Below are 27,751 nucleotides of genomic sequence, written 5' to 3' on the forward strand. Positions count from 1 at the left end.
GTCAGCTCGCCCTCGGTGGGTGGGTGCCACGACCCAGAGGGTCCACTCAAAAAATGGGCTCAGCAGGAGCTGAGTCCGTCACACCTGAATTGTATGTAAGGAGGAAGTCTAGATAACGCCTGGATGTCACTTACTCTACGAGCTGATGTCAATGCTACCAGAAGAGCCACTTTAAGTGACAGGTTTTTGGTGGAGGCTAATGAGATAGGCTCAAATGGGGCCTCCGTCATGGCCGTGAGGACTAGGTTTAGATCCCATGGCATAAATTTGTTACTACAGGTCTGGACCTGCCTGTTGCCTTAATAAATCTATTGATCCAATAGATACTGGCGATGTTGCAGTTAAAAAGCGCCCCTAAGGCCGACACCTGTACTTTAAGGGTGCTGTTGGAGAGCCCCATGTCCAGACCTCTTTGTAAGAACTCTAGGATCTGGGCTATGGGAGTGGACTGCCCAGCTACTACCCCTGAACCCTGAAGGAATCTTTTCCAGATCCCAACGTAGATTTTGGTTGTAATTGGCTTTCTGCTTTGAGCAGGGTGTTGATTAGGGCTGGGGAGAAACCCTTCTCCTTTAGCAGTGTCCGTTCAAAATCCACACTGTCAGATGTAGGCCAGCCACATGAGGATTGTAAACTGGGCCCTGGCATAGGAGATCTGGGATGTTTGGTAGGACCCAAGGGTCGGATACGGACATGGTCCTGAGACATGAGAACCATGCCCTCCTGGGCCAAAACGGGGCGATCACTATAATCCTCGCCTTGTCCTTCCTGACTTTCATCATCACCAGTGGTAGTAGGGACAGGGGAGGGAAGGCGTATGCTAGCCCGAAGTCCCATTTGATCAGAAGAGCATCTACTGCCAGTGGGCTTTCTCTGGGATTTAGTGAGCAGAACTGAGGCACTTTCCTGTTCTCTCTGGTGGCAAAGAGGTCCACTTCTGGCTGCCCCATTTTTGTACAATCAGGTCGAAGATGGAGGTATTTAAGGACCATTCCCCTTGCCTTAGAAGGTTGCGGCTTAGGAAGTCTGCTGTGGTGTTTTCTTTTCCTTTTATGTGCAGAGCTGTTAAGGACAGGAGATGTTGCTCCGCCCATTGAAACAGCCACTCTGCTACCTTCATCAGGGGTCTGGAACGAGTCCCACCTTGGTGGTTGATGTAAGTCACGGTGACCTGATTGTCGGAGAATATTCGAACATGGTGACCCTGTAGATACATAAGGTTTTTAACTGCCTGTTCTACGGCTGTTAGCTCTTTCAGGTTGGAGGACATTTCCAACTGATGGTACTTCCATAGGTCCTGGATTAAGACCTCCCCCATGTGGGCCCCCCAACCCGTAGGGCTTGCATCTGTGGTGACTACCCGGTTTACGTTATATTCCCAGGGCACCCCTCTGGCTAGATTGGTGGCTAGACGAAAACAATCAAGGGACTTCAAAGTATGTTGGGACAAAGTCAACTGGCCTTCTAGATAACCGCCCAGGATTTTTTGATGATGTAAAACCTCGCCCTGTAGCACCCTTGTATGGAACTGGGCCCACCGGACCGCGGGGATGCAGGACGAGAGAGAACCTAGGAGGGACATCGCCTTCCTAAGAGACATGGTGGGGTTATTGGAGGCGTTCGAGACCTGATGATGTAGGTGAACTAATTTATCGGGTGGAAGACGACACTCCTGATTCCGCGAATCTAGGGTTAGGCCCAAGAACTGCTGAACTCTCATGGGCTGTAGACGGGACTTAATGTTTAGTAGCCACCCTAACCGTTCCAGAGCTGATTTTGCTTCTTGCAATTGATCCCGACAATGGTCTGCTGTTCTGCCTACAATAAGGAAGTCATCCAGGTAGGGGATTACCAGGATGTCTGCTTCTCATAGATGGTGAACACCTGGGGGGCGACTGCTATACCAAATGGAAGGGCGACATATTGGAAATGCTGCAACGACCCCTCTAAATGAACCGCCACTCTAAGGAAACGCTCATGAGACGCATGGATGGGTATATGGTAGTAGGCGTCTTTTAAATCCAACACCACCATAAAGCAGTTTTCAAACAGTAACTTTATTGTGGAATTGATCGTTTCCATTTTAAATGGCCGAATGACCAGGTATTTGTTGAGTGCCTTCAGGTTGATTATGGTCCTGTAAGAATTATCTGGTTTACAGACCCAAAATAGGGGGGAGTAAAAGCCTTCACCCTTCTTCGCCTCTGCTACCTTTATCAGTACTCCTTTATGGCATAGGTCATGGATTTCTGTCTCTAGGGCAGCCTGTTCCGACAGGGAAGACCTGAGCGGGGTGACCTTAAAACTGTTCCGGGGGGCATAGGCAAATTCTAGCCTTAGACCTGAGGCTACCAACCCCAGGATCCAGTTACTGTTTGAGATCAGTGACCAGGCTTGGTAGAAGGCCGATAGTCTACCTCCCACCGGAGCCGCTAGTCATTGGGGAAGTTTCTTGGTCTCACGGGATGCTTCCTGCCGTCCCCCTCCAAACATAAACCCGATACCTTTCTTCTTTTTATCTTCCCATCTGCCCCGGTCTCTGGATGATCTTCTACGAAAAAAACTCTTCCTAGCAAAGGGACGTCTATAGGAAGGGGTGGGCAGGGAAGGGAATTTCTTTTTATCGTCGCTGGCTTTCTCCAGGAGCTCATCTAGTACTGGTCCGAATAGATATTCCCCCTCACACGGGATGGAGCAAAGTCGGGATCTGGCCTGGATATCCCCGGGCAAGCACTTTAGCCATATAGCCCTTCGGGCTGCATTTGATAGACCTGCGGCTTTGGCCGCCATTCTTGCCGAATCTGCCGAAGCGTCGGTTAAAAAGGCTGCCGCATTCTGGATGGTAGGTAGGGTCTTCAAGATAGATTCTCTCGAGGCTCTGTCCTCTAATTGTGATTTCAGCTGGTCCAGCCAGACCATCATAGATCTGGCTGTGCAGGTAGCTGCTACTGCCGGTCTCAGGGCGCCAGCTGACATTTCCCATGTCCCTTTCAGGTAGGAGTCTGCCTTCTTATCTAGTGGATCTTTTAAAGAAACCATGTCATCAAAGGGAATAGCGGATTTTTTGGATGCTTTAGCCACTGCTGCTTCCAATTTCGGGGCTTTGTCCTATTTTTTCACCACGGGTTCCTCAAAGGGATATCGCCGCTTAAAAGCTGGTGGTAGGGAGCCTTTCCTTTCTGGTTTCTTACATTCCCTATTGATCAGGTTTTGGACTTTGTCGTTTAACGGGAACGACTTACGTTTCCTGGGTTCTAAACCACCGAACATTAGGTCCTGCGCTGACCGTTCTGGTTTTGTGTCTGTTACCCCCATGGTAGCCCTAACTGCCTTGACTAGTTTGTCCACTTGTTCTAGGCCCAGGCAGAAACGACAGGCGTCTTCCTCTGAAGAGGATGCTGACGAGGAGGTCGAGGGCTCTGAGAAATCTTCATTTCCTCTAGGGTCAGCTGAGGAGCCCGACCCTGAGAAACTTGCTCTCTTTCTTTTCCTAGATGACTCCCCCTGGGATATGGACTTTAGGGCTTTAACTTTCGTTCTGATAATTTCCCTTAGACTCGTAGCGAAGTCAGGGGTTTCTTCCGCCACCTGTAGGAGTGGGGAAAGGGTAAGGAAGTATGTATGGTAATTTTTGGGACTACTCCCTCATTTATTTATTTATTTTTAACCGTCTGCTGTATACATGAATGGCAGTTTTGTAGGGTATGCGTCCGGCAAGGGGCATTTGCAAAGGGCGCACTCCCTGTTTTTTGCTTTGTCAGCGCACTTCTTCCCCTATAGAACATAAGGGGAACACTGCATCAGGGCACATTCACGAAGATCTCTTACCCTGAGCAGAAGGCGTAGGTACCGGATCACGGGGGGCGAGCTGGATCCTTCGGCCTGGAGGAGCTTCTATGGCCTGATTGTCCAGTTCGTTTTTTCTTTTGCTGGGAGCTAGCCTGGGACCTCGCTGAGGTACAGTACGTTCCTGCTCTCGGTCCAGCTGGGTCACAGGAGCTTCTGGCTCGTCCATTGCTGCACATGAGCCAAAGCCGTGCCGTTTTTTTATCCTCCCCCGGAAATTCGGGTTAACAGGTGTCATGACCAGGGGCTAATTCCCCCCCCTCCTGACGTCCATGGACTCTCCTCCCTGCGCTTCGCCCCCCCCCGCCGCAATGCCGGCGCCCGGCGACACATGGGAGAAAAGCCGGCCCCGCCCCTGCGTCACTTCCGGCCTCCGTGAACGTGACACGGCGCCGCCCCCCGACCCGGTGCTCTCCACATGCCACCGGCGGCTGGACTGAGGGGAGACTGCACCAGGAGGACCGGGAATCGCGGGGGGGGGGGGGGGTTGGGGGGGGCGGGGAGATCTACTCGCCTGCCGACGCCGGCCCTGGAGACGGGCATCTGCCGGACCCAGCTCCCACCTGCTCCGCACACTGTCGTGGAAAACTGCCCGGGCCCACCCTGGCGCTTCCAGGGGACCCCACACTGCCCGAGGTAGGAGACCCCCCGCTACCTGAGTCAGACAGCCGGCCTGGGGATTCCATGATGGTACGATCTGTAGGGAATCCTGTCCTCCAGGAGCAGGAAACCAACTGATGCGTGGGAGAGGTGCCAGCCTTATGTATCTGTAGGATTTCCTGTTCCTGAAGGACGGATCCCCTCTCTCAGGTGGTACTGTCATGGACGACTGAATAAATAAAGACATATATACATACTATATCTCTCACTGACACACACACACACACTTATATATATATATATATATATACACACACACACACACACACACACACACACACACAGGATTTTGCTTCATCCCTATGTTGGTCATGGGAAGCCTTTATTGTAGCAATTTCAGTCCGTATGTTCTCTGATTTAGCTTCCTCATGTTTAACAATAAGTTGCATTAATTTCATTGAGCATGCAGAAAGGATTTCATTCTATTCATCAACAAATTCACTGGAAAAAACAGTAGTTGGGATTTTCTTAATACGCAACCCTCTTGGGATCATATTGCGTTGTATATAATTGTTTAATATAGTAAAATCCCACCATATCTTCATCTCCTGAATCATAGCTTTCTCTAGCCTTTTAAAATCAATAGATGATTCAGTGTCAGATGTCTCCATATTATTTCTAGCCAATCAAAAAAGTTAAGTGGCCTTCTGCAATCTTTTGGGATCTATATCCATCACGTGTGTCAAAAAGTGTGTTGGCAGGAGGCTGTTTTGTATTAAATTTTCAAAATTTAATACAATTTATTGGAATTAAAGAAAAAATATGATAGTGGTAAAATTTCTTCAATATAAATTGCATTTATCCATTTATGAAAAAAACTGAAATTTGGCAAAAAGTTTTAAAATTTTGTAATTTTCAAACATTTAATTTTAGTACCCTTAGATTTATTTTACTCATTTATATAGCACCACAGCGCTTTACAGACATTATTGGCACTGTTCCCGATAGGGAATTTAGATTGTGAGCCCCATCAGTATGTCTTTGGAATGTGAGAGAAAACCCACACAAACACGGGGAGAATAAACTCCTTGCAGATGTTGTCCTTGGTGGGATTTAAACCCAGGACCCCAACGCTGCAAGGCTGCAGTGCTAACCACTGAGCCACCGTGCTAAATAAAGAGTGGTGTCACACAAAATAAATCAGCACAATTTTGGAAACAATTTTTTTTGCTAGGACGTTATAAGGGTTAAAAGTTGACCAGCGATTTCTCATTTTTCCAACAAAATTTACAATACCATTTTTTTTTTAGGGACCACCTCACATTTGAAGAGAGTTTGGGGGGGGGGGGAGTCAATATAACAGAAAATACCCAAAAGTGACAACATTCTAAAAACTGCACCCCTCAAGGTGCTCAAAACCACATTCAAGAAGTTTATTAACCCTTCAGGTGCTTCACGAGAACTAAAGCAATGTGGAAGGAAAAAAATGAACATTTTACTTTTTTCACAAAAAAATTACTTTGGAACCATTTTTTTTTTTTTATTTTCACAAGGGTATCAGGAGAAAATGGACAACAAAGTTTGTTTTGCAATTTCTCCGGAGTACGCCAATACCCCATATGTGGGGGAAAGCCACTGTTTGGGTGCATGGCAGGGATCAGAAGGGAGCGAGTACCCGTTTGACTTTTCAAATGCAAAATTGGCTGGAATCAATGGTGGCAACATGTCGCATTTGGAGACCCCCTGAAGTACCTAAACAGTGGAACACCCCCAATTTTAACTCCAACTCTAACGCTAACCAGAACCCTAACCCCAACACACCACAAACCTAACCCTAATCCCAACCATAACCACAACCCTAACTTTTAGCCTAACTCTAACAGAAATACATACATTTTTTTAATTATTTTTACCTAAGACCCATGTCCATCAAGTTCAACTTTTCTCCACCAATTGTACATTTTGTCACTATATTATTTATAACCCACAATGTTATGTCTACTGAGGAAATCATCCAGCCCTTTTCTAAAAGCTGTTATAGTGTCTGCCATTACTACCTCTTGTGGTCGGGCATTCCACAGTCTCACTGCTCTAACTGTAAAGAACCCTTTACTATTTCACTGCCAGAATCACCTTTGTTCCACCTGTAATGAGTGCCCCCGGTCCTTAGTATGGACTTTGGAAGGAATAAGTCATGTGCCAGTGCTTTGTACTTACCATTCATATATTTATACATGTAAATTAAGTCTCCTCTGAGATGGGTTTTTTTCTAAGCTAAGCAAACCCAACTTGTCCAACCTCTCCTCATGTGAGAGGCCTTCCATTCCTTGTAATAATCTAGTTGCCTACGTTTGAACTGACTGTAACTTCTGAATTTCCTTTTTAAAATGTGGAGCCCAAACCTGTATCCCCTATTCTAGATATGTCCTCACCAGTGATTTATAAAGGAGTAATAATACGTTAGAGTTGTAGGATTTTCTCTCTTTTTATACACCCTAAAATCTTGTTTGCTTTTGCGGCTGCTGCTTGACATGGAGTACTGCTGCTCAGCTTACTTGTAACCAGAATACCCAAGTCCTTCTACTGTTCTGTAGTCTAAAATGTCTCAAGTGATTTCCAATCCGTAAATATCTATATTTTATCCCTTTTATGTTATACTGTTGTTGCTTCTATGCACGCGTTTATTAATTCATCCTTTGTAACTTTAAGCATTGTATTTATTTTAATCTAAAATTTAAAAAGTTTATTCCTTGCTGCTCTAAACGTACCCATGAACTCTGAAATGGGCGATAATAGCTTGATTGTGTTAACCTATGCATGCCGCAGTGCAAAAAGAGTACCTAGGAGGAGTGTGTGTGTGTAACCCGATGGTGGCATCTTGCTGGTCTATCAAAACTGCAAGTGGTGTGGATGAGAGAACTGGCTGTGGGGTGTGCTTAGCTCGTTTCCACCCCATTGCCATCATTTTCACCAATTGCCTTTGGTGAGTGAACAATTGGGTATGGGAAGCAGAGTCCCACTTTGCAGTACCATCTGCGGCACATGTTGAGAGCGAGTGGTGCTCATGACAAGTTGGTGGAACCGATAGTATAGATTCTGACATATACCCACACAAAAAAGGAAAACAGATTACGTTACATAATCACCAGTGTATTACAGTTGGCAAGGTTTGTGTGCCCTTTGCACGTATGCCAGAAAGTCTGTAGATAAAAGGAAACAAACTGATGGAATAGAAAGCCACAATTTATTTATTTTCAGTATTACACTCTACTTCAATTATAACAATGAAGATCAGCCTGCTTGCCTAACTCACAGAGTAGGACAGTCTCTTTGGTACCTAAGTGCTGGATACACCACATTAAAAGTACAAATGCCTGGCCAAGGAGGCTTTTATTACTGGTCCCCATTTGACAGCTAAAGAGCCCCTGATATATAGCAGCAGTTTACCTTGTTACATCATTCACAAACTGGTTTCACCATTCACTGAAGAACTGATTTTAAGAATGTGTTTCCCTTGCTGATACATGACCAAAGAGAATCCGGGGAAATATATGTTATCATTCTGATTCATTAATAGCAATTATATTCTGGAACTAGCCATATGACATATGACGTAGCCTTTAAAAATGACACACGTAACAGTGGAAAGGTTTTTCATTCTAACAACAATTATTATGTTGTACCATACCCGCAGTGACAATGAAAGACTTCTGGTGTGTGCATAAAAGCAAAAAATATTCATGCGCAAGACACAGCCCTGCTTGCTGCAGCATGTTGTGATACATACATTCAGCAATGAGAATACGGAAAAATAAAGGGGTGCAAAAGTAAAGCTCTTCACAGACTCCCCATATTTGGCCATGCCAGTAATGGACAGTGGTAATAAAATGCAAAAAAAGACTAAGAGTTGATATTTACTTCACGAGGACATGCTATAAGAAAGTAACAGGGCTCTTGTAAAACTATTAACGGTAACCGAATAAGCCACAGTGGTTGGATAGTACTGTAGTAGGCCGCGTGACTTTGCACGTGAATGAGGCAGAGCTGCATAATCTGGGACAACCAATTGACAAGAGTGATCCTTTTTTCTAGGAAAAATAATAGAGATAGCCATTTCCCAATCTCATTAAAAGGTGGACCCAAGGACATATTCCTCCTTGATTAAATTGGGATTAAACTGGAGCACGGTGATGCGTTAATTTTTTTTTTTTTTTTAGCAAAGTTAATGTGCATTAACACTGAAAGATTATCGTGACGAAACGTTCCTAGGAAGGTTTGTTTCACTATAAACAGGCTGCCTAACACTCGAACAAATAAAACTCTTGTTCATCAGGTGAAATGATCTTTTGTGCTACAAAATGTAAACCCTCCTTCAAGAGAGTACAGCCCTTGACTGTACCAGAAACAATGAAAGTGCGTACATTGCTTGACAGAGACAGCAAGGAGTAATAGGAGGCTCTAGTAATCGGTGGAGGGTCTCCGCATGGGGATGGGGGTGTCCCACAATAAACATTTATCACCTACACAGTGGATAGGTGATAGGTGCCATTATCGGGGGAGGGTGGTGGAAATACCTAATAAACCAAACAAGATAACTATGCCACTAAATTAACATTTTGCCCATAATAGCACATGAGAATTTAACGAAAGGCTCTAACTCTCACAAAACTACTAGCCATCATCTGGGAAACACATGCCATCAGAATGCATTCCCTATGAGCTTCTCACTAAGCACTTTCACTTTTTCATATACAACATGTACTGTGCTCTGGTTGCATGGGCAAAAAGTTGAGGTGGTTTATTTAAGAAAAAACAAGTGAAAAACATAGCAGTGATCTTTCTGCCAATCAGATTTAACATCTTATTTTCTAGCAGGTTGTAAAATATAAAGCAACTTGGACATCTCTAATGGTCCTCTGCAACATATGTCATCCTCTCCCTTTTCTGGTTTGGCAATGAGGCTGAGCTGACTTTGGGATTGTCTACAAGGTGTCACATATAGTGGATGATCCCAAAGTTAGCACCTAGAACAGACTCTCACAGGTTCCATGTATGATGCAAACTTTAGATATGACTAGCATACATGCACCAATTATGGACTGGCAACAGAAGTCCAAGCTGACATCTTTCACACCAATTTCCAGCAGATATTTTACACTAAAGTATGCCTTATTTTATTAAATTATTTCCTTAAAGGGAATCTGTCATCCCATTTTAGCCCTATCAGCTGCAGCCACCGACATCAGGGGCTTATCTACAGCATTCTGTAATGCTGTAGATAAGCCCCCGATGTAACCAGAAAGATAAGAAAAAAAGGAGTTAGATTATACTCACCTGGGGGTCCGGTGCCTCTCATCTTCTAGTGATGATGTCCTCCTCCTTACGTCTCCCTCAGCTCCTGCGCAGGCGTACTTTCTCTGCCCTGTTGAGGGCAAAGTACTGCAGTGCGCAGGCGACGGGAAAGGTCAGAGGTCCGGTGCCTGCGCACTGCAGTACTTTACTCTGCCCTCAACAGGGCAGAGAAAGTACGCCTGTGCAGGAGCCGAGGGAGAAGTAAGAAGGAGGATGGCTTCTCTAGAAGATGGGAGGCACCGGACCGCGAAACCCACCGCACTCGACCGCGCCCCCCGGTGAGTATAATCTAACTTGTTTTCTTATCTTTCAGGCTACATCAGGGGCTTATCTACAGCATTACAGAATGCTGTAGATAAGCCCCTGATGGCGGTGCTGGCAGCTGATAGGGCTAAAATGGGGTGACAATAGTATCCAAAAAAAAGAAATACATTGAGTTTGGGCAACCTGCAGAAGGCATGTGGCTCCAGAGTAGACTGCCACTGGTGCACAATATACAGACTGTTTTACAGGATAATTTGGAAAGGAAAAAAAATAAAATAACATAAAAGCAAAAAGAAGTGTAAGTGTATGTAAGGCGGGTATAAAAGTGGAAGCCATTTTATAAAAGGAATGAGGACATTACATATGAAGCATTCACTCCCATCTGTATTATTCAGTTGCGGCAGCTGGAGTAGGAGACGGCACCGAGCTTGGCAGGGCATCCTGCCCGCATGCACCACTGCTGTTCAGTTCAACATTCTCACTGCTGGTGGGTGCAGCACAGCTCATACAATCATCTGGAGTGGTCTCTGGAGAGGGGGCTGGAGGTCCACTGAGACCCTGCACCTTCTTGTTCAGGTCATTACGCTCTGTCTGTAAGGCACGACAGAGCTTTTCTAATTTTTGTATCTTGGCCTGCAGAGCTTCCTGCTCTTTATCGCGAAGAGTTTTCTGGAAGGAAAAAGTAATTACAATTAAATTGGGGGGTGGGGATGAGAAGAATTTAGTGAAACCATAGTAAAGTGAGGAAACAGAGAGATAAAGGGCACAAAGTGGTAAGAGGGGTACACATAAAGCATATACAAAGCATCTCATCTGCCCCAAGCTATGATCTACAGAAGAAACATCAGTAGAAGGAGAGCAGAGAAGGAGGACATCTGGACTAGCACCTATTTCAGTCTAGCTCGCTCACCTTCACTATTTTGTATTCCAGATAGGTCAACTATTGATGTCTAATTCATGGCAGCTTTTCTAGAAAGGCATTTTCTAAGTTCTTGTATTTTGTCATATTTTAAGGCATTATTGGCAGAATGATTGTTACAGAATACAAATGCAAATATTTCCACCTCATTATATATCCATATATACTGTAAAACTGAATCTAGCTGTGAATCTGGAGCAATTCAAGAGAAAAATTTGCATAGGTCACATAACACCAATTTCTTTAAGATGTACAACATCCAATAAAGCACAGGAAGTACATAGCCATAAAATATATAGCCTTTATTTATATATATATATATATATATATATATATATATATATATATATATATATATATATATATATATATTTATACAAAAACATTAAAAACCTTAAAAGGAGATACAAGTCCAATATACTCTAACAAGGTCCATATGTAGATTGTAATAATAAAGAAATGTGTATATAATACTATATTGCAAATAATAGGCACTATGTAAAGCATGAGACATACACATGTAATACAAAAGATGTATAGGTACAATACCAATGTAAAAATAGTGTCCCTGCTATAGAATAGGGGTTGTGCCTTATATATACTCTGCAAAAGCAGCCAATAATGCTTCAAGTAAAGTGCATATAGTTAAGACCCATTAGAATAGTATCCAAATGGGAAAATGAGGCATTCATACAATGATATACGTGCATGTCACAAACATTCAAAAAGTATATAGTCAGCAAGTGCCCACATAAAGCTGATATGGCATACGATTGCCACTAAAAGTGCATTCAAACAATTCCTGCATAAGGCTGATATAATATACCAAAGGCCAGCGTTATTTGCGGAGATGTGATCAGAATTCAGCCCATATGAGGCTAAGATTTAAATCTATTACCCCCTGAGACGAAGATAACGCGAAATGCGCGTCGGGGATCCATACTTTACAAGGTTGCATGTTTTCTATTGCACTCTGCACTTTAAATCTTATGGCCATTTTCTCTATATGGGAAATGGCGATGATAATCAGCATGGGTCCTTTTTGATTGTACAATAACGCTTGCTACTATATGCTATACTAGCCTCATATTGGCTGCTTTTGCAGAGTATATATAAGGCACAACCCCTATTCTATAGCAGGGACACTATTTTTACATTGGTATTGTACCTACACATCTTTTGTATTACATGTGTATGTCTCATGCTTTTTATAGTGCCTATTATTTGCAATATAGTATTATCTACACATTTGTGTATTATTATTATTACAACCTACATATGGACCTTGTGAGAGTATATTGGACATGTATCTCCTTTTAAAGTTTTTAATGTTTTTGTAACTATATATGAATAAAGGCTCTTTATTTTATGGCTATGTACTTCCTGTGCCTTATAGGATGTTGTAGTTGATTGGAAGTGCCATTTATCTAGGCTCAACAATTTGGATATATTCTTTAAGATTTACATGCTATGGTTCCAAGTGAACAGAATTTAAAGGGAATCAATCAGCAGCATGATGTAGGGAGAAATACTTTTTTTTCCAGTGATGTGTCACTTATTGGGCGGTGTGGTTTAAATTGACATTAGTTTATTCCTACAGGACAAGCTGACCTCGTGCCTCCTAGTCCATAAAAGCCCCCAGCACTGATTTAATTTTCCAGATGCTTTATTATACTGTAGCATTCTGGTTGCAAAAATAAAATTTTACTCCCCCAAATCACATTGTTATTATAAAAAGGAAAACCACATAATAGGAAAATAAATTTTTATCATTTGTATTAGAGTTATTACTAGTTGTTTTATGTAGAGCAAATATTTCACAAATCTAACCTCCTCAGCCATGACAAGCAGTGCCTTATTACTGCTCTCCCATCTGGATCGGTACATAGTTGTCTCTTTCTCCAACTTTTTAATTTTTTTTGTCATCTGCAAGACAAATACCATCATAACAATAAATAGGATTAATTATAGGACTTCTGTTTTGTATTTGTAACCACTTAATTGATTGCATATCTTGTTCTAGCTCATTGTACATAAAATAGCATTACTTATGTCATGTAGAAATCATTTTAAAAGGCAAGGAAGTGGGATATATGGGAAACTGCTATTAAACACATTTTCACCCCCCGAAACTGTCACAGCTGATCCCGCTCCATGCCGGGCAGAAGCCAGTTGTGTTACACAGATTGCTGCTGCCTATAACAGCAGCAACCAGAGCTGGCATTGATTGCTGCTGTTCAAATATTTAGAAACTGATGTCAATCACTGACAGCCAACCCTTCCTCTCCGCTGCACGTTCACAGCATGTCAATAGTTTACCATGTAGCAAGGTGTCTGCTAAATGCCCCCCTTTCGCCCCATCTTCCCCCAAAATCGCTGCCATGTGGGCACTTCTATGAAGCTGGGCCACAATGTAACTATAAACTGCAGAATAAGTGATCAAACCATCACAGGTTCAACTTCCCTAAGGAGACCATACAAAATGATAAAAGAAAATTAAAAAAAAAAAAAAAAAGTGTTAAAGTAAAAAAAAAAAAGTTTTATTTTATTAATTTTTTTAAAATATATTGGGCTTGGCATATCTAACATATCTAAAATGTAACGTATGTAAAAAGTACAAAAAAAAAAAAGAAACAAAAACAGACGAAAACAGACTGTAATCCAAAATATAATTTCAAACGAAAGTTCAGAGTGCTTAAAGCCCTCATAACTTGAAGGAATAATAAACTTTTTTTTTTAAACCGCCGAAATAATAAAAAACAAAAAAAAAACAAAAACAAAAACAAACAAAAAAAAACAAAAAAAAAACCAAAAACACAAAAACGAACAAACCCCCAAATCAACCTGTGAAGTTTAGTATTGCTATAGTCATACACACCTGGAAAAATCACATTACCAGGTCACTTTTCCACACAATGAATGCAGTAAAACCAAACCACCAAAAAATACATTGGAATTGCATTTTTTTCTACTATGTCACCACGTTTAATTTTTTAAACATTGTATGGTAATATGAAGCGAGTTGATCATTTAAAACTTCAACTTGTTCTACAAAAAAAACAAGCCCTTGCATGGCTATTTCAACAGAAAAATTAAAATAAACTTCTACCTAAATAGTTCGGAATGTAGAGAATACACAATATAGATGTAATGGTGTAACAAGTAATCATGGGACAAAAAAGCTTAAAAAAATTAAATAAAAAAAAAAAATAAAAACAGTCTGTAAACAAGAATGACACGATTCCTGGGAAAAGGAACATTGCCTTTCCCCCGTTTAAGCTTCTGATGCAATGAAGGACAGTAAGACAGCCAAAAATTAGATCTTAAAAGAAGTTAGAGGAGCAAGACACGGATTAGAACTCACCTTTTCCATTTCCTGCTTGAATGTCGTGAAGACTTCATTGCTTTTAGAAAGAGTGTTTTGAAATTCCTCAAACTTTTCGGTATACAGGGCCAACTGAATGTTACGGGAAAAATAAGAGAGAATGAGACAGTGCTACAATGGCCGACAATTACTCTAAGCATACATGGTATTACTAGGATACCCGCTATTTCCTAAGTAACAGTCAGGTCATGTATGGGTAATAAAAGTCACAAATGTTACCATAAGAAATGATTAATTGTGCAGTGGATATTCAGAAATGCTCTTCAAATCATATCAAAATTTAAAAAAAAAAAAAAAAAAAACAGGACCAATCCATCAATCAACTCAGATCATTGTTTCAAATTTCTGAATGCAGCAGCCAGGATCGAATTCTATTCAGAAGCTTCACAGATGCCTGCACCTTGTGCCAGTCATTGCACTAGTTGCCCACTCAATACAAAATACAATACAAACATCTCAGCTCTAAACAGTTCTGCACCACCCTAGATCCTCCTTCATCTCTGTCTATTATCCTACCTGAGCTCTCCTTTCTGCAACCAACTGATCCAAGACTAACATCCACCATAATCTTAATCTTGCATCTTTGTCTTCAAGATTTCTCTCGTGTTGCACCAGTATTTTGGAATGCACTCCCCCAGATGATCTGACTAATACCTAGCCCACACAAGTTTATAGAGCAAGCTTAAAAATCTCTTTAGACAAATCGATCATCTCAACTCACTAACCTAACTCTTCCTTGTTACCTCCTTCTAAATTTTCCTGAGAATCTGCTCCTTCTATTCATCTGTGTCCACATCCTCCATGCACCCAATAGTACTTGGTAACTAATACTGGCTAGTGACTAGATCACACAGTTTATTAGAAATGCCCTATATATTTTGTAGTGATGGCTGGACCATACATGACAATCTCTTTATAACTATTGTGCCCCCCCCCTATTTCCTCAGATTGTAAGCTGGCGAGCAGGACTCCCACTCCTCCTGTAACTGTTGATACGTGTGTTATTTTGCAATGTCTTTGTCTGTGCATGTCTCTGCTTAATTATAAAGTGCTGCATAATATATTGGTGCTATATAAATAAAATTATTATTATTAAATGCCTGGAAAACTCAAGCTGGGAACTTTACGGAGAAATGTGCAGAGTCAATGAGTACGAAAGAAAGAAGCTATTACTTGCTGCTTTAGGTGGGTCTCCTGCTGCTTCATCAGCTCACACATACGTTGTGATTCCACTGCTTCCTTCAAAAGCTATATATAAAGAAAAACAAAATGGACAATTAAACTAATATATTTTATCTATATCTCTTGGGATTTTAATGCATTTACTTCCAACCTTTCCTATGCAAATAAGTCTCCAGAAAAGTTTGGGAATTTAAGGCTATGTGCACATGTAGCGATTTTTAAGCGTTTTTGCTGCGATTTTCAGCGCGAAAACGCTTAAAAATCGTGTACAGAACGCCTCCCATGCATTCCTATGGTATTCCGCACATGCTGTGCTAATGCTGCGTTTTTCCGCGGCGGAATCGCATCGCGGAAAAAAATCGCAGCATGCTCATTCTTTTGTGCGGAATCGCAAAGAATAGCCGCGATTCCGCACCCATAGGAATGCATGAGAATCGCTTACTTCCCGCATGTGGCTATGCCCACCATGCGGGAAGTTAAGCGTCTCATGTGCGGTTGGTACCCACGGTGTGGAGGAGAGGAGACTGTCCTCCAGGCCCTGGGCACCATACCCCTGTAAAAAAAAAAGAATAAAAAATAAAAAAAAAAATAAAAAAAAATCGGGGTATATTTACCTTCCGGCGTCCCGCGCTGCATTCCCGGCCTAGCGTTCCCAGTAATGCCTTGCGGCAAGGCCCTGTAATGACGTGGTCTCGCGAGATCGCTATAGCAACGCGAGACTACGTCATCACAGGTCTCGCAAGGCATTACTGGGAACGCTGAGGCCCGGGAATGCAGCACGGGACGCCGGAAGGTAAATATACCCCGATTTTTTATTTTTTTTTTAGCATTTTAACATCCTATCTTTTACTATTGATGCCGCATAGGCGGCCTCAATAGTAAAAACCTGGTCACACTTGTCAAACACTATGAGTGTGACCAACCTGTCAATCACTTTCCAAGCGATGCTTCAAATCGCTTGGAAAGTGCTTGAATATCGCACGCGAAAATCGCTGCAAAATCGCGATCATAATCGCAGTGAAATCGCGCGGAAAAAAACGCGCGATTTCTGGGAAGGAGTCCGATTTTTAGTGAGCGTTTTAAAATGCTACGTGTGCACATAGCCTAAAGGGGTTTTACACTACAATTTGACCCCCTTTCATATGTCCTAACCCTTCTTCACAATCAGTTTTCCAATATATTTCTATAACCTGCGCTACTGCATCTCTGTGTGGGTTATATTATTCATTTGTTGTCATGCAGGCGCTGCTACATCTGATTTGGGAACTGTACGAAATAAGAAATGCACGTTGTTGGTGTGGGCTGCCTTTCAATGAGTGACAGCAGTCTAGGCAGGCACTATGGATCAGACTTCACTCTTCACCGCGGCTTGGATCCTGACGAAGCTTTGGCAATTCCAGCCTGCATGCCACAGTTTTTCAGCTGAAATGACTGACACTTCAAAGCATTAGAAGGATACATGCTGAGGAGGAGAGGGAAGCCTGATCTGAGCTTGGCAGGCAATGTATAGTGTTGCTGATTGGTGGGGGTCCTGCAGAGCGGTGTACGGGTTCAATAGTAAATCTGTGGCTTTCTACATTCACTCAGAGCTGTGTACGGACCCATAGACTTACTACTGAGCCTGTACACTCATCTATGCATGAGTAGCAGACTTCAAAGCAGTGTTCAGACCCAACAGAGAGTTTCAGAACCTGGACCCCCCATTCAGTAATACCATGCCATGCCTGTAATAAATAAAAACTTTTTATAAATGTACAGTAACAGTACAGTATATGCACATTTCCTTTTTTTGCTACAGAAAAGTCTACTGCAAATACGCTTGGCGAGAAAAAAACACTGTAAAATATGCACAATTTTTGACACGTAATTGGAAACAGTGGAGCACTGCAAAAATGCTCAAAAAATTAACATGCTTCAGATTTGGAAATAACCCCCCCCCCCAAAAAAAAAAAGCTGCAAATGCATGAGATTCCAGAAATCTCCATCACTTTGCTCTTACTGTAAAATGCTGCGGTTTTTTTTCAGCTGCAAAAACGCAAAAGTGAGGTTACGGCTATCACAGCTGGATACAACAGCAAAGAATGAGTCAGGTGCTAGATTCTAAATTTTATCACAAGTGATTAAAGGGAACTTGTCTCCTATTTAATGTTGCCTCTTAAGTAGTGATGAGCGAGTATACTCAATGCTTGGGGTTTCCCGAGCATGCTCTGGTGACCTCCGAGTATTCTGGCGTGCTCGGAGATGTGGTTTCTGCCACCGTAGCTGCATGATTTGTGGCTGCTGGACAGGCTGAATACATGTGGGGATTGCCTGTTTGCTAGGGAATTCCCACATGTAATCAGCCTGTCTAGCAGCCGCAAATCATGCAGCTGAGGCGATGAAAACTAAGTCTCCGAGCACGCCAGAATACTCGAAGGTCACCCGAGCAAAGAGTATACTCGCTCATCACTATTCTCAAGTAGTGATTAAGTATTAAGCAGCAGCAAATAGTGATTCCAGCTATGTGTTCCTCATGTAGACGTATGCCGTATTTTGGCTGAGATACGTACTGTGAGTGTGTCATACCTATGAGTTACAAGCACTTCTCATATTCTTGCTACGCAGAGTAATGGGAAGGAAAGCATTAAATCGCCATTGATGAATGCGCCAGACTAAGTATACAGCGCGCTCAAGCACACAAACTGGAGATTCACCGCAATATCTTGAGGTGGCGCTGACAAATAGCAAAAATGTTAGTAAAAAGTGGGAACAGTAATGAAATAGTTGTAGAGAAAATATGGCAGCTCGTAATGGTCAGCACAAAAGGAAATATGAAAAGACGTGGGTGTTTGACTTACAAAGTCCTTCTCCCGCTGATGACGCTCCTCCACTTCTTTCAGCATTTCTTGAGCCTGCTGCAGTTTAGCATCCACTAGCTGCTGCTGAAGATCTTTGTGTTTAAAAACCTTATCAATGTGCTGTAGAAAGGAGAAGAAGCGAGAGAAATTTCATGTGCTGACTTGGCCATAAGAGAATATCTGGCAGTGCTAGAAACTGAAGGAAATACGTGGGAATATTTTCCTTGGCTGCCCTGCTGTTTCTGGTCACTGTCAATGCTAACAACCTGTAATTAAGCAACTCATTACAGCGACAACTAAACAGAAGACCATAACTAAGAGGGTTCTATACCCCACCAGCTACACAACCGATTTCGAACACGCATAGAAAAGCTTGTTTTTATTGCTATGCATTAAAAGAGAAAAGAACTCTTAAATCAAACAAAATTGGACCAATGTTCTTCAATGGGACAGTACTGATCATAGACTGTGAAAAAAAACTGCAGAGTACTATGAGATCACTCTGAAACCAGATGGGTGCGAGAAACAAAAAATGTGGATTCCATACAGAGCCACGGTATAGCATCTGTTTGTTTTATGGCTAATTTGCAATTCTGTAACATAGAAACCTGTAAATGGTCTTGTAAATTATTATTGAAATGACAAGTGAGAAAAAAAAAATAAATTGTACCAATTTTTTATACTGTCGTCTGACCCAAGCCTTAAATTGGGTCCAGATGAAAAGTGTGTTAATTGTTCACACATACTGATTAAAATATAGGGGAGTCAATGGTTGTCCCATCTTTCTAAGTAGAAGCACACTGCTTACCAGCCTCCAGACTTCCTAAATGATGGGTGCAGTTGGGCGCTACGGCGTGATTGACAGTTGACACCAGCAGGATTGCCGGCCTAACTGGGTGCCCTGCAATGTCGCTTTATCAGGCAGCCTTGCTTCTGAAGTCTTGGATGTGCAATGGTACTGAAACTGGCCGAGATCAGGAGCCAACATGGTGCTCCTGCAATTCCAGACAGCCACAGTGCGGTGCTTCCAAGCTCAGTGGCAATCAGCTTGTAAGTACTGTGCAGTCTCATTGGTAGTAAATAAAGATCAGAGATGAACTTTAATTAAGAAGTAAATTGCATGGTTTTCACAAGTACAATCCAAAATACTCATTTAAAGTGGACCTTTCAGTGGATTTTTTTTTTTGCAACTGAAACCGAGTACATTCTCCAATTACCGATACTCCACTGATTCTAGAACAGTTTTCCTTTTTTTTCTCTGTGCCCCTCTGTTCTAAAGTTATGAACCCTGGTAATAAAGATGCAAATTTTACCTTCAACCAATCGGGATTATTATTATTAATTATTATTATGGCGCCATTTATTCCATGGCTCTTTACATGTGAGGAGGGGTATACATAAATACAAGTACAGTAATCTTAAACAATAGAAGTCACGACTGGTCCGGGAGGAGAGAGGACCCTGCCCGCGAGGGCTCACAATCTACAAGAACATACCACCGAACTGCTGTCTAACAGGAGGGATGTCCACAGAAAAGTTCTGGGGTACACAGCCAGTTGGTTGAAGGTAAAATGTGCTTTATTACCGGGAAGCATAACTTTGAAGCAGAGGAGCACAGAATAAGAAAAAAAAAAAAAACTGCTCCAAAATCAGCAGAGCAGCAGTAATTGGTGGAGGGACTCAAGTTTCAACTTAAAAAAAAATGCATATATATATCTAGTGAATGGTCCGCTTTAAGAAGAGGGGGATAACTCCTTAACACACTAAATTGAGAACACTCAATTAACCCCCCCACAGTATCCAAACATGTTTCACTGCCTAAGCAGCAGTATCAGGAGAATGGGACAAGCCATGGAACAGCTTCCACAGGATCTAGTTATGGTAACTATAAACCTGTATTTCCATGCATTGTGTCACACCCAAATCTGGCCATTCCTTTGGTGGTGTCGACAAAATACGTACTTTACAATGAGAAGCAAAAACGATTCCCAAAAGATGAAAAAAAAAAACCTCTCTCTGACTTCACATTACAACCATAATGCATTAACATCAAACTGGGAATTTGTATACCTTTACATAAGCATTTTTTTGTCATTTTACTTGAGTGGAGCATTGAAGGTTCTTTTGAGGCAACCAGCTGTGTCTGCTAAACCAGTTCCTCAGAGAGATGATCAGCGTTCACATCTTCACGTTTTGCAGACTACTTACGTACCTCCTCCCTCAGCTCATATTGCTCTATCAGCTTCTTTAGCCTATCCGCTAGTTCGACATTCTCCTGGCGCAGCTTCGTGTTGCGCTCATTGTGTTGCTCCATCTGAGTCTGGATGTCATTCAGTGTCAACTGGAAGTGAGAAGTCACCTCCTTGCGTTTCTCCTCTTCCTCACGGGCTCTTTGCACACCCTCCTCCTGTGCAGGTAAAACAGAAAGTCTAAACTGGTCCTAATTTTGTATTTATTTTTTCATACTTCAAGATCAAGTGTACTATGTATTAATGATAATATCTCATGGACACCAACATACGTTTGCCCGGGAAAAGAAAACTTCCTATAGTTATAACCCTGCCTCAAGAGGCGCAAGTTGGCCCCAATGCAAAATCTGTAGCAGGGGCCATCACCTACTAGTGTCTTATATGGAAGAGGGGCTTTCGGACACCATATGGCACCAGGGCTCAGTGCAACTGCTTCCTCTCTGTATTCTATGCATGAAACATAGGTTTATACTTGCCTTCAAACTTCGGTTGTGTCTCTGCAACTCTCTACAAAGACTCTCCAATTTACTACGAGCTAGAATGGCCTTGCTGTGCTCATTACGGAGCTGGTCCTTCTCCTGGATGAGCTGAGTCTGCTTTTTCTGCAGAACTCTCATTTGTTTTTGAGACGTTCTATGTTCTTCCAGCTTTGGGGACAACACAGTAGGCATTAGTATCACGTCACGTGACAAAGTATTACAATATATCTGTCTATATTTCTATCCGCTCTCACCAGTTCTGCATATTTCTTGCACAGGGCAGCCAGTTTTTCTTCTGGGGTGCTTAGTGTGTTTAGGGTCTGCATTAGCAGGGTGATCTCCTTTCCTGAAATGCAAAGAAATGGCTGAATGGGAATATTCAGTTTGGAAGACCAGTTCGCAGCATCAACGTACGTACATAAAAGGCTGTCAGTAGTGTTCATTATTCCATTTTCTATTCATCCCGCATACATCTCTATTATATGGAGCCTCTTCACACTAAGTTATAGTTTATACTAGTTGGTACAAGTACACACCCACTAAACAGCCCTTCAAATTCCCAAACAGGAGTGTTGTGATTCTGTGGAGTAAGATGGTGTTGTGACAAGGTCCTCCGTTTAGAAGTTCTAAAAACTGCATATTTGCTTGGCCGCTTCCACATTTTCAGTAGACTAGATAGTATAGAGCCACCAACTCCATTGTAAAATGTATAACTAACAGATGTCCCGATGAGACACCACCAGGTAAATGATATGACTCCTTGCTTTGTAACACAGCATTAGTGACATGGAGTAGGGCTCTCACCATAAATCTGGTTTCTGCACTGGCAAAGTTATTACTCACCGAGCCCCTTTGCCTTTTTCTTGTCTGGCACTCGCTTCTGATCTTTATCTGGGTCACTTATTTTCCGGTTATTATGTGCACCAAGTAGTTCCTCCTTCACTCCATTAACTTCTGGCACCACAACCTCAGTTTCTCCATTTTTAGCAGTCTCGGGAGGACCTTTATCAGTTTCTTCAGAGTCCGCCATTCCTTCTTGGCCAGCAGTCACACAATAGGTATTCAAAATATCCTCTAACTGCCTGCTAAGTTCTTCCGAGACATCACAGTTAGGAGCAACAGCATGACAAACTGCTCCCTCACCTGCAAAAACAAGAACATGAGCAAACAAAGTAAGGCAATGTTCACATGCCCATTAGTGTTCACTTAGATCAGTGAATAGAAGCATTTTTGTTTATATCCAGAGGCAGGAAACCTGTAGAGACCTAGCCTCGCTGAAAGCTGCACTTACACAGGCCGACAATCTACAAACACTCACTCCTGACTGTTAAAACATAGTATACAGAGATAAGACTCTGTATATAAGCCACATACAAGGAAAATAGTGATGTAGAGCACGCACTGAAAGAGCAAAAAGTTCATTCATTGGGTGACGATCTTTTATGCCACTGGAAAAATAATCATTATCAATGCAATATTCAGTCTGTGCAGCCAATATGATGAAGTGAACTGTTCCCATCAGTTTTTGTTGGCCTATGTAAACAAGTACATTATCGAGCACTGAACAACTTGTATACTTTCCATCAGCGTTCATTAAAGGGAATCTAAAACCAATTTTTTCGACCCCATCTGATAGCAGTATGATGTAGTGGCACAGATCCAGATTCCTGTGATGTATCACTTACTGGGCTGCTTGCTGTCATTTTTGATAAAAATCACTGTTTTTTTCTACTAGTTCTCGGAATGCTGAGTTCTGTATAACCCCACCACACCACTGATTGGCAGCTGTGTGTATGGTGCATAGGCAGAAAAACTGACAATCAGTAGTAGGGGATGGGGGTTATACACAGCTCATGAATATGGTGGACTACATGGCAACAAGTTTACTAGTCCTCTAGTTAAAATCTACTGCTGATAAAATCAGTTCTATCAAAACTACAGAAAACAAATGTCACTAGAATCAGGGTCTCTGTCTCTACATTACGCTGTCAGATTAGTTGAATCAGCCTGTATAAATGTACCTTAAGAGGAGCATACAATTATTTGTAGACAATGCTCAGTGAGCTAAATACATCATTTACAGAACAAATCGCTGTAGTGTAAATTCTGAAAGCACACACGATATCCCACATGCAACTACTACAACAGAAATTAAAAGATGACACTTTCTGCTTTGGACATGCAGATTAAAGTCTCTCAGATTTGAAAAAAAATAAGCCCCTTTCAATAGAGCTAATGAATAGAATGCTACTTATTCTTGTGCATTTTATTTTATTTTTTCAGTGTGGACAAAAATCTGGGCGGAAATTTTCTGTAGCACATAAATACTGATTGCGGAAGCCACATTTATATAGATGGGATGTGGATGCTTTCACATAGATCGGCACACAAATCTGTCAAATCATGAATGTGTGAACAGGGCCTTATGGTCCCCAAACACAGACTAACGTCATCTGATCTTAGCAATATAGGCAGGTTCGGCCAACAGTGTATGGGGGCCATCCAACTATCCACCAATAGATGATGCAGGAAGAGAAAGACTCCAGAGCATGTCTGATTTCAGAATGCTGATCCTTTTGTTGTTGGCGAGATAAGCCACCACCATAGGAATCTGACAACGTCTCATTCATAGAGAACATAGGAGCGCTCAGCAAAGCCAAGAGCTCCTGTGAATGAGGAAGTTGGGATTTTTTCCCTTCAATTTTTCTGCTGAACCACAGCTCTATCTAGTAGGACAACTTCCCCGTGTCCTCATGCATTTTTTTATTTATTTATTAGCACTCATCTTTGTAAATATGGGATTTTTCGAAGTTTACTTGATTTTCTGTCCTCCCACTTCTCCTACTCCCTCTTTGACCAGTTACAATCTGGCTACCGACTACATCATTCAACCAAAACTGAAGTCACTAATGACCTACTAACTGCCAAAGCAACACTACTCTTTCGTCCTCCTCCTGGACCTGTCCTCTGCCTTTGACACAGTGGACCATTCCCTATTACTACAGACCCTCTCATCTCTTGGCATCACAGACTTGGCCCTATCCTAAATCTCTTCATACCTAAAGGGCCTGTCACACTAAGCGATATCGCTAGCAATATCGCTATAACTTGTGACGTTATAGCGATATTGCTGTGTCTGATACTTACCTACAACCGGCTCCCCCGCTAGTTATCGCTGATCACGCGAGAACGTCCAGGACTGTTTCTCGTCGTCAGCTTCCTGCGGGGCTTCCTGCTGTGACGACGAGCGACGCGTGGAGGCGGGCGGGAGGACGCAGGATCGCCTGGTGTGACAGGTAAGTAGCGACCCCCGTCCCCAGCGATGTCGCTGGTGAGATCTGCCTGTGTGGCAGCTCACTAGCGACCACTTAGCGATGTACCAACGATCCTGACAGCGTCATATCGCTGGTACATCGCTAAGTGTGACAGTACCTTAACAGACTGGACATTTAGCGTCTCCCACTCACACACCAACCTCCTCATCATCTCACCACCTATCTGTTGGTGTCCCTCAAGCTTCAGTCCTAGGGCCCCTGCTCTTCTCCATTTACTCCTTTGGCCTAGGACAGCTCACAGAATCTCACGGCTTGCAGTATCACCTCTATGCTGATGACACACAGATCTACCCATCTGGACCTGATATCACCTCCCTACTAACCAGAATCCCACAATGCCTGTCTGCCATTCCATCCTTCTTCTCTGCTCAATTTCTAAAACTTAACATGGACAAAACAAAATTCATCTTTCCACCATCTCATTCAACTCCCCCAACAGAGCTATCCATCAAAGTCAATGGCTGCTCACTCTCCCCAGTCCCACAAGTTTGCTGTCTCTGAGTAACCCTTGACTGATCTCTCCTTCAAACCATAAATCCAAGCCTTTTTCCGCCCCCTGATAACTCAAAAATATTTCCTGGATCCGTACATTCCTTAACCAATAAACTGCAAAAGCACTAATGCATGCCTTCATCATCTCTCACCTTGACTACTGCCACCTCCTGCTCTGTGATCTCCCTTCTAACAGTCACTCCCCTCCAATATATCTTAAATTCTGATGCCTGACTAATCCACCAGTCCCCCCCACCCCCGCTATTCCTCAGCCTCTCTTCTTTGTCAATCGCTTTACTAGCTCCCTATTACCCAAAGACTCCAGTTCAAAACCCTAACCATGACAAACAAAGACATTTGCAACTTGTCTTCTCCACACATCTGTGACCTTGTCTCCCAGTACTTACCAGCACACCATGTCGGATCCTCACAAGATCTCCTTCTCTACTCCCCTCTTAGTTCCTCTTCCCACAATCGCATTCAAGATTTCTCAAGTGCATTTCCCCTAGCCCAAAACATCCGACTTTCAACTACCATGGAAACCTTCAAACGTAACTGGAAGATCTACCTCCGACAAGCCTACAATAGGTAATAGCCTTTGCTCCACTATACCACTAGATGACCACCTTTACCCTCACTGACTGTAGCCTCACCCATCCCTTGTAGACTGTGAGCCCTCGCGGGCAGGGTCCTCTCTCCTACTGTACCAGTCGTAACTTGTATTGTTTAAGATTACTGTACTTGTATTCTATTATGTATACCCCTCCTCACATGTAAAAGGACTATGGAATAAATGGTGCTACTATAATAATAATACTTTTTGATCAGACCGTATCCCTACACAGGCAGACACAACCATTACACAGCAGGGGCACATTTATAAGGTATCAGCACAGGAACATTTTTTTAACTCATACAATTGTGGAACCTATTATTATTCAAAGAGCTATTGATTGAAATGTACTTTGTGGGGAAAAAAAACTTTAAGGCATATGTGAAGTTTCAGCAGACAAAAAGGTGTATCAGAAGTCGCAGACTTAGGCCAGGGTCACACTTACAAGTGCAGCTCGAGTCTCTCGCATCAATACCCGGCGGCGACGGCTCGGACTGGAAAGATATGCAGCCGCACACTCCGGTCCTGAGTGCCGGGTATTGATGCAAGAGACTCAAGCTGCACTCGCAAGTGTGACCCCCGGCCTTACATGCCACATTTCCTGTGGTGCTGTCACTTGTGTAGTGTTGTCAGGGAGACCTTGTCTGAGTTCACTGAGCACCACTGTGTCCCACCTAGTCCGAGCAGTGGCAGCTCTACAAGGACAGCAATGTATGTGGTGGTCTCCGAGACAACACTGCACCTGGCAGACATCAGATCTCTCACTTCAGGCCTTGGGGCTGTAATTTCTTTATCTATGTAACTGGTGCTGGATACCCCAAGACTTCCTGGCAAAAGCACCTAACTCTACATCCCCTTATAGCCCTGATTGAGGCACATTTTAACAACCTTTTTCATGCATCCAAGTTCCAGCCTGAAAGTGGATTTTGTAGCCTGAGCCAATAGTATCATACGGATCCATGATGCCATTAGCTCGGGTCAGAAAACTGGCAGCCGGAATATGGACGCTGAACTACACCGGTATTATGGCCGCCTGCAAAAAGACAGGTCACAATGGAGTTAGGGGATACCAAAGTGGGATTCAAAGAAGATCAAGTCGGATCGTCCAGTCATCGCTTTTCATTATCCAATTCTAGGTTTAGGAAAAAATAAGCAAATAAACATGAAAATCTGCAACAAATAGAAAAGAATCAGAACAACAAAACTCCTCGCCCTGTACACAAGCCCCCATAACCCCATCCTGGGCCAGTCCTAGTGACTAGTCACATTTAGAAGGTACTCCCCTCTCAGGATGGGCACAGAGATGACACTTACCTTGGCTGGCAGCTGTGCCTGGAGCTGCAGGGTCCTGTCCTTCAGGAGTTGGTATGGGGGCAGGGGAGCTGTTGGCGGAGGCTGGAAGTGCAGCTGTTGTGCAAGTTTGCATTTCCTGGTCCTTCATTGTCTACGATGTGAAGGGGAAGTGAGCCACTACAGTGCAGACGTTGGTAAGTGCTGAAGCCTAGCAGCTAAAGGACCTGCGATGACGTCATGTCCATGTGATCAGTCACATGTGTGGGAGGAGTCAGGCTGAGGGCTGTGCTTCCCCTTGTGCTGCACACGGACAGACGGTTACAATTCCCCGCCTTTTCGTGCAGTGTAAACACGTGACGTGTGATAATGGTGCAGCTTGCCCCTCCAAGGCGTAATGAGGGGCTATGAGGGCGCGCACACCCTAGTTAATAAATCACACCCCCTATATGACTACTTTGTGTCAGCTTTGGTTTTGAAAAGTTTTTTCTTTCATTAGGCTATTTAAAGGGTTAAAAGTATAGCAGCAATTTTCCCTTTCGCTTATGGGTGCAGTCTCCATGATGGACCCACAGGTGCTTCATAAGAGTGGGGCGCAAACTCAACGTTTTAGATTGTTTTTACACAAAAGCGTTCTTTTGGCTCCGCATTTATTTATTTCACAAGGGTCGAACACAGGAGAAGTTGGACCTCACAAGTTTCGCCTGAGCACAACGATGCCCCACATGTGGTCAGAAGCCACCGTTTGGGCACTCGGCAGGGGAATGGCGCTGTCTGTCTGACTCTTGGAGCACAGTTTTGGTTGAAGTTGAACTCATCTAGGGCTGTGGGAGCATTTTGAACCCCTCAGGTTCTTCACAGAATTTTACATCACTGGGACATGGAAACCAAAAAAAAAAAAAAAAGTT

At 42.9% G+C, this 27,751-nt stretch overlaps 1 protein-coding gene across 1 annotated transcript; it reads right to left on the reverse strand.

Annotated features, from left to right (window-relative positions):
- Positions 1 to 7,671: 7,671 nt before the first annotated feature.
- Positions 7,672 to 27,171, reverse strand: TXLNA (taxilin alpha). The gene is made up of 10 exons (XM_073551965.1): positions 26,868 to 27,171; positions 21,957 to 22,256; positions 21,368 to 21,459; positions 21,111 to 21,281; positions 20,598 to 20,792; positions 18,386 to 18,505; positions 15,540 to 15,614; positions 14,346 to 14,438; positions 12,812 to 12,907; positions 7,672 to 10,731 (listed from the first exon to the last, which is right to left on the reverse strand). The coding sequence occupies exons 1-10, from the start codon at positions 26,992 to 26,994 to the stop codon at positions 10,450 to 10,452; spliced, it is 1,551 nt and encodes a 516-aa protein (XP_073408066.1). The 5' UTR covers positions 26,995 to 27,171; the 3' UTR covers positions 7,672 to 10,449.
- Positions 27,172 to 27,751: the final 580 nt, after the last annotated feature.

The sequence above is a fragment of the Dendrobates tinctorius genome, unplaced genomic scaffold, assembly GCF_039654945.1.
Source record: "Dendrobates tinctorius isolate UK_male_01 unplaced genomic scaffold, ASM3965494v1 ptg000183l, whole genome shotgun sequence".
NCBI lineage: Eukaryota > Metazoa > Chordata > Amphibia > Anura > Dendrobatidae > Dendrobates > Dendrobates tinctorius.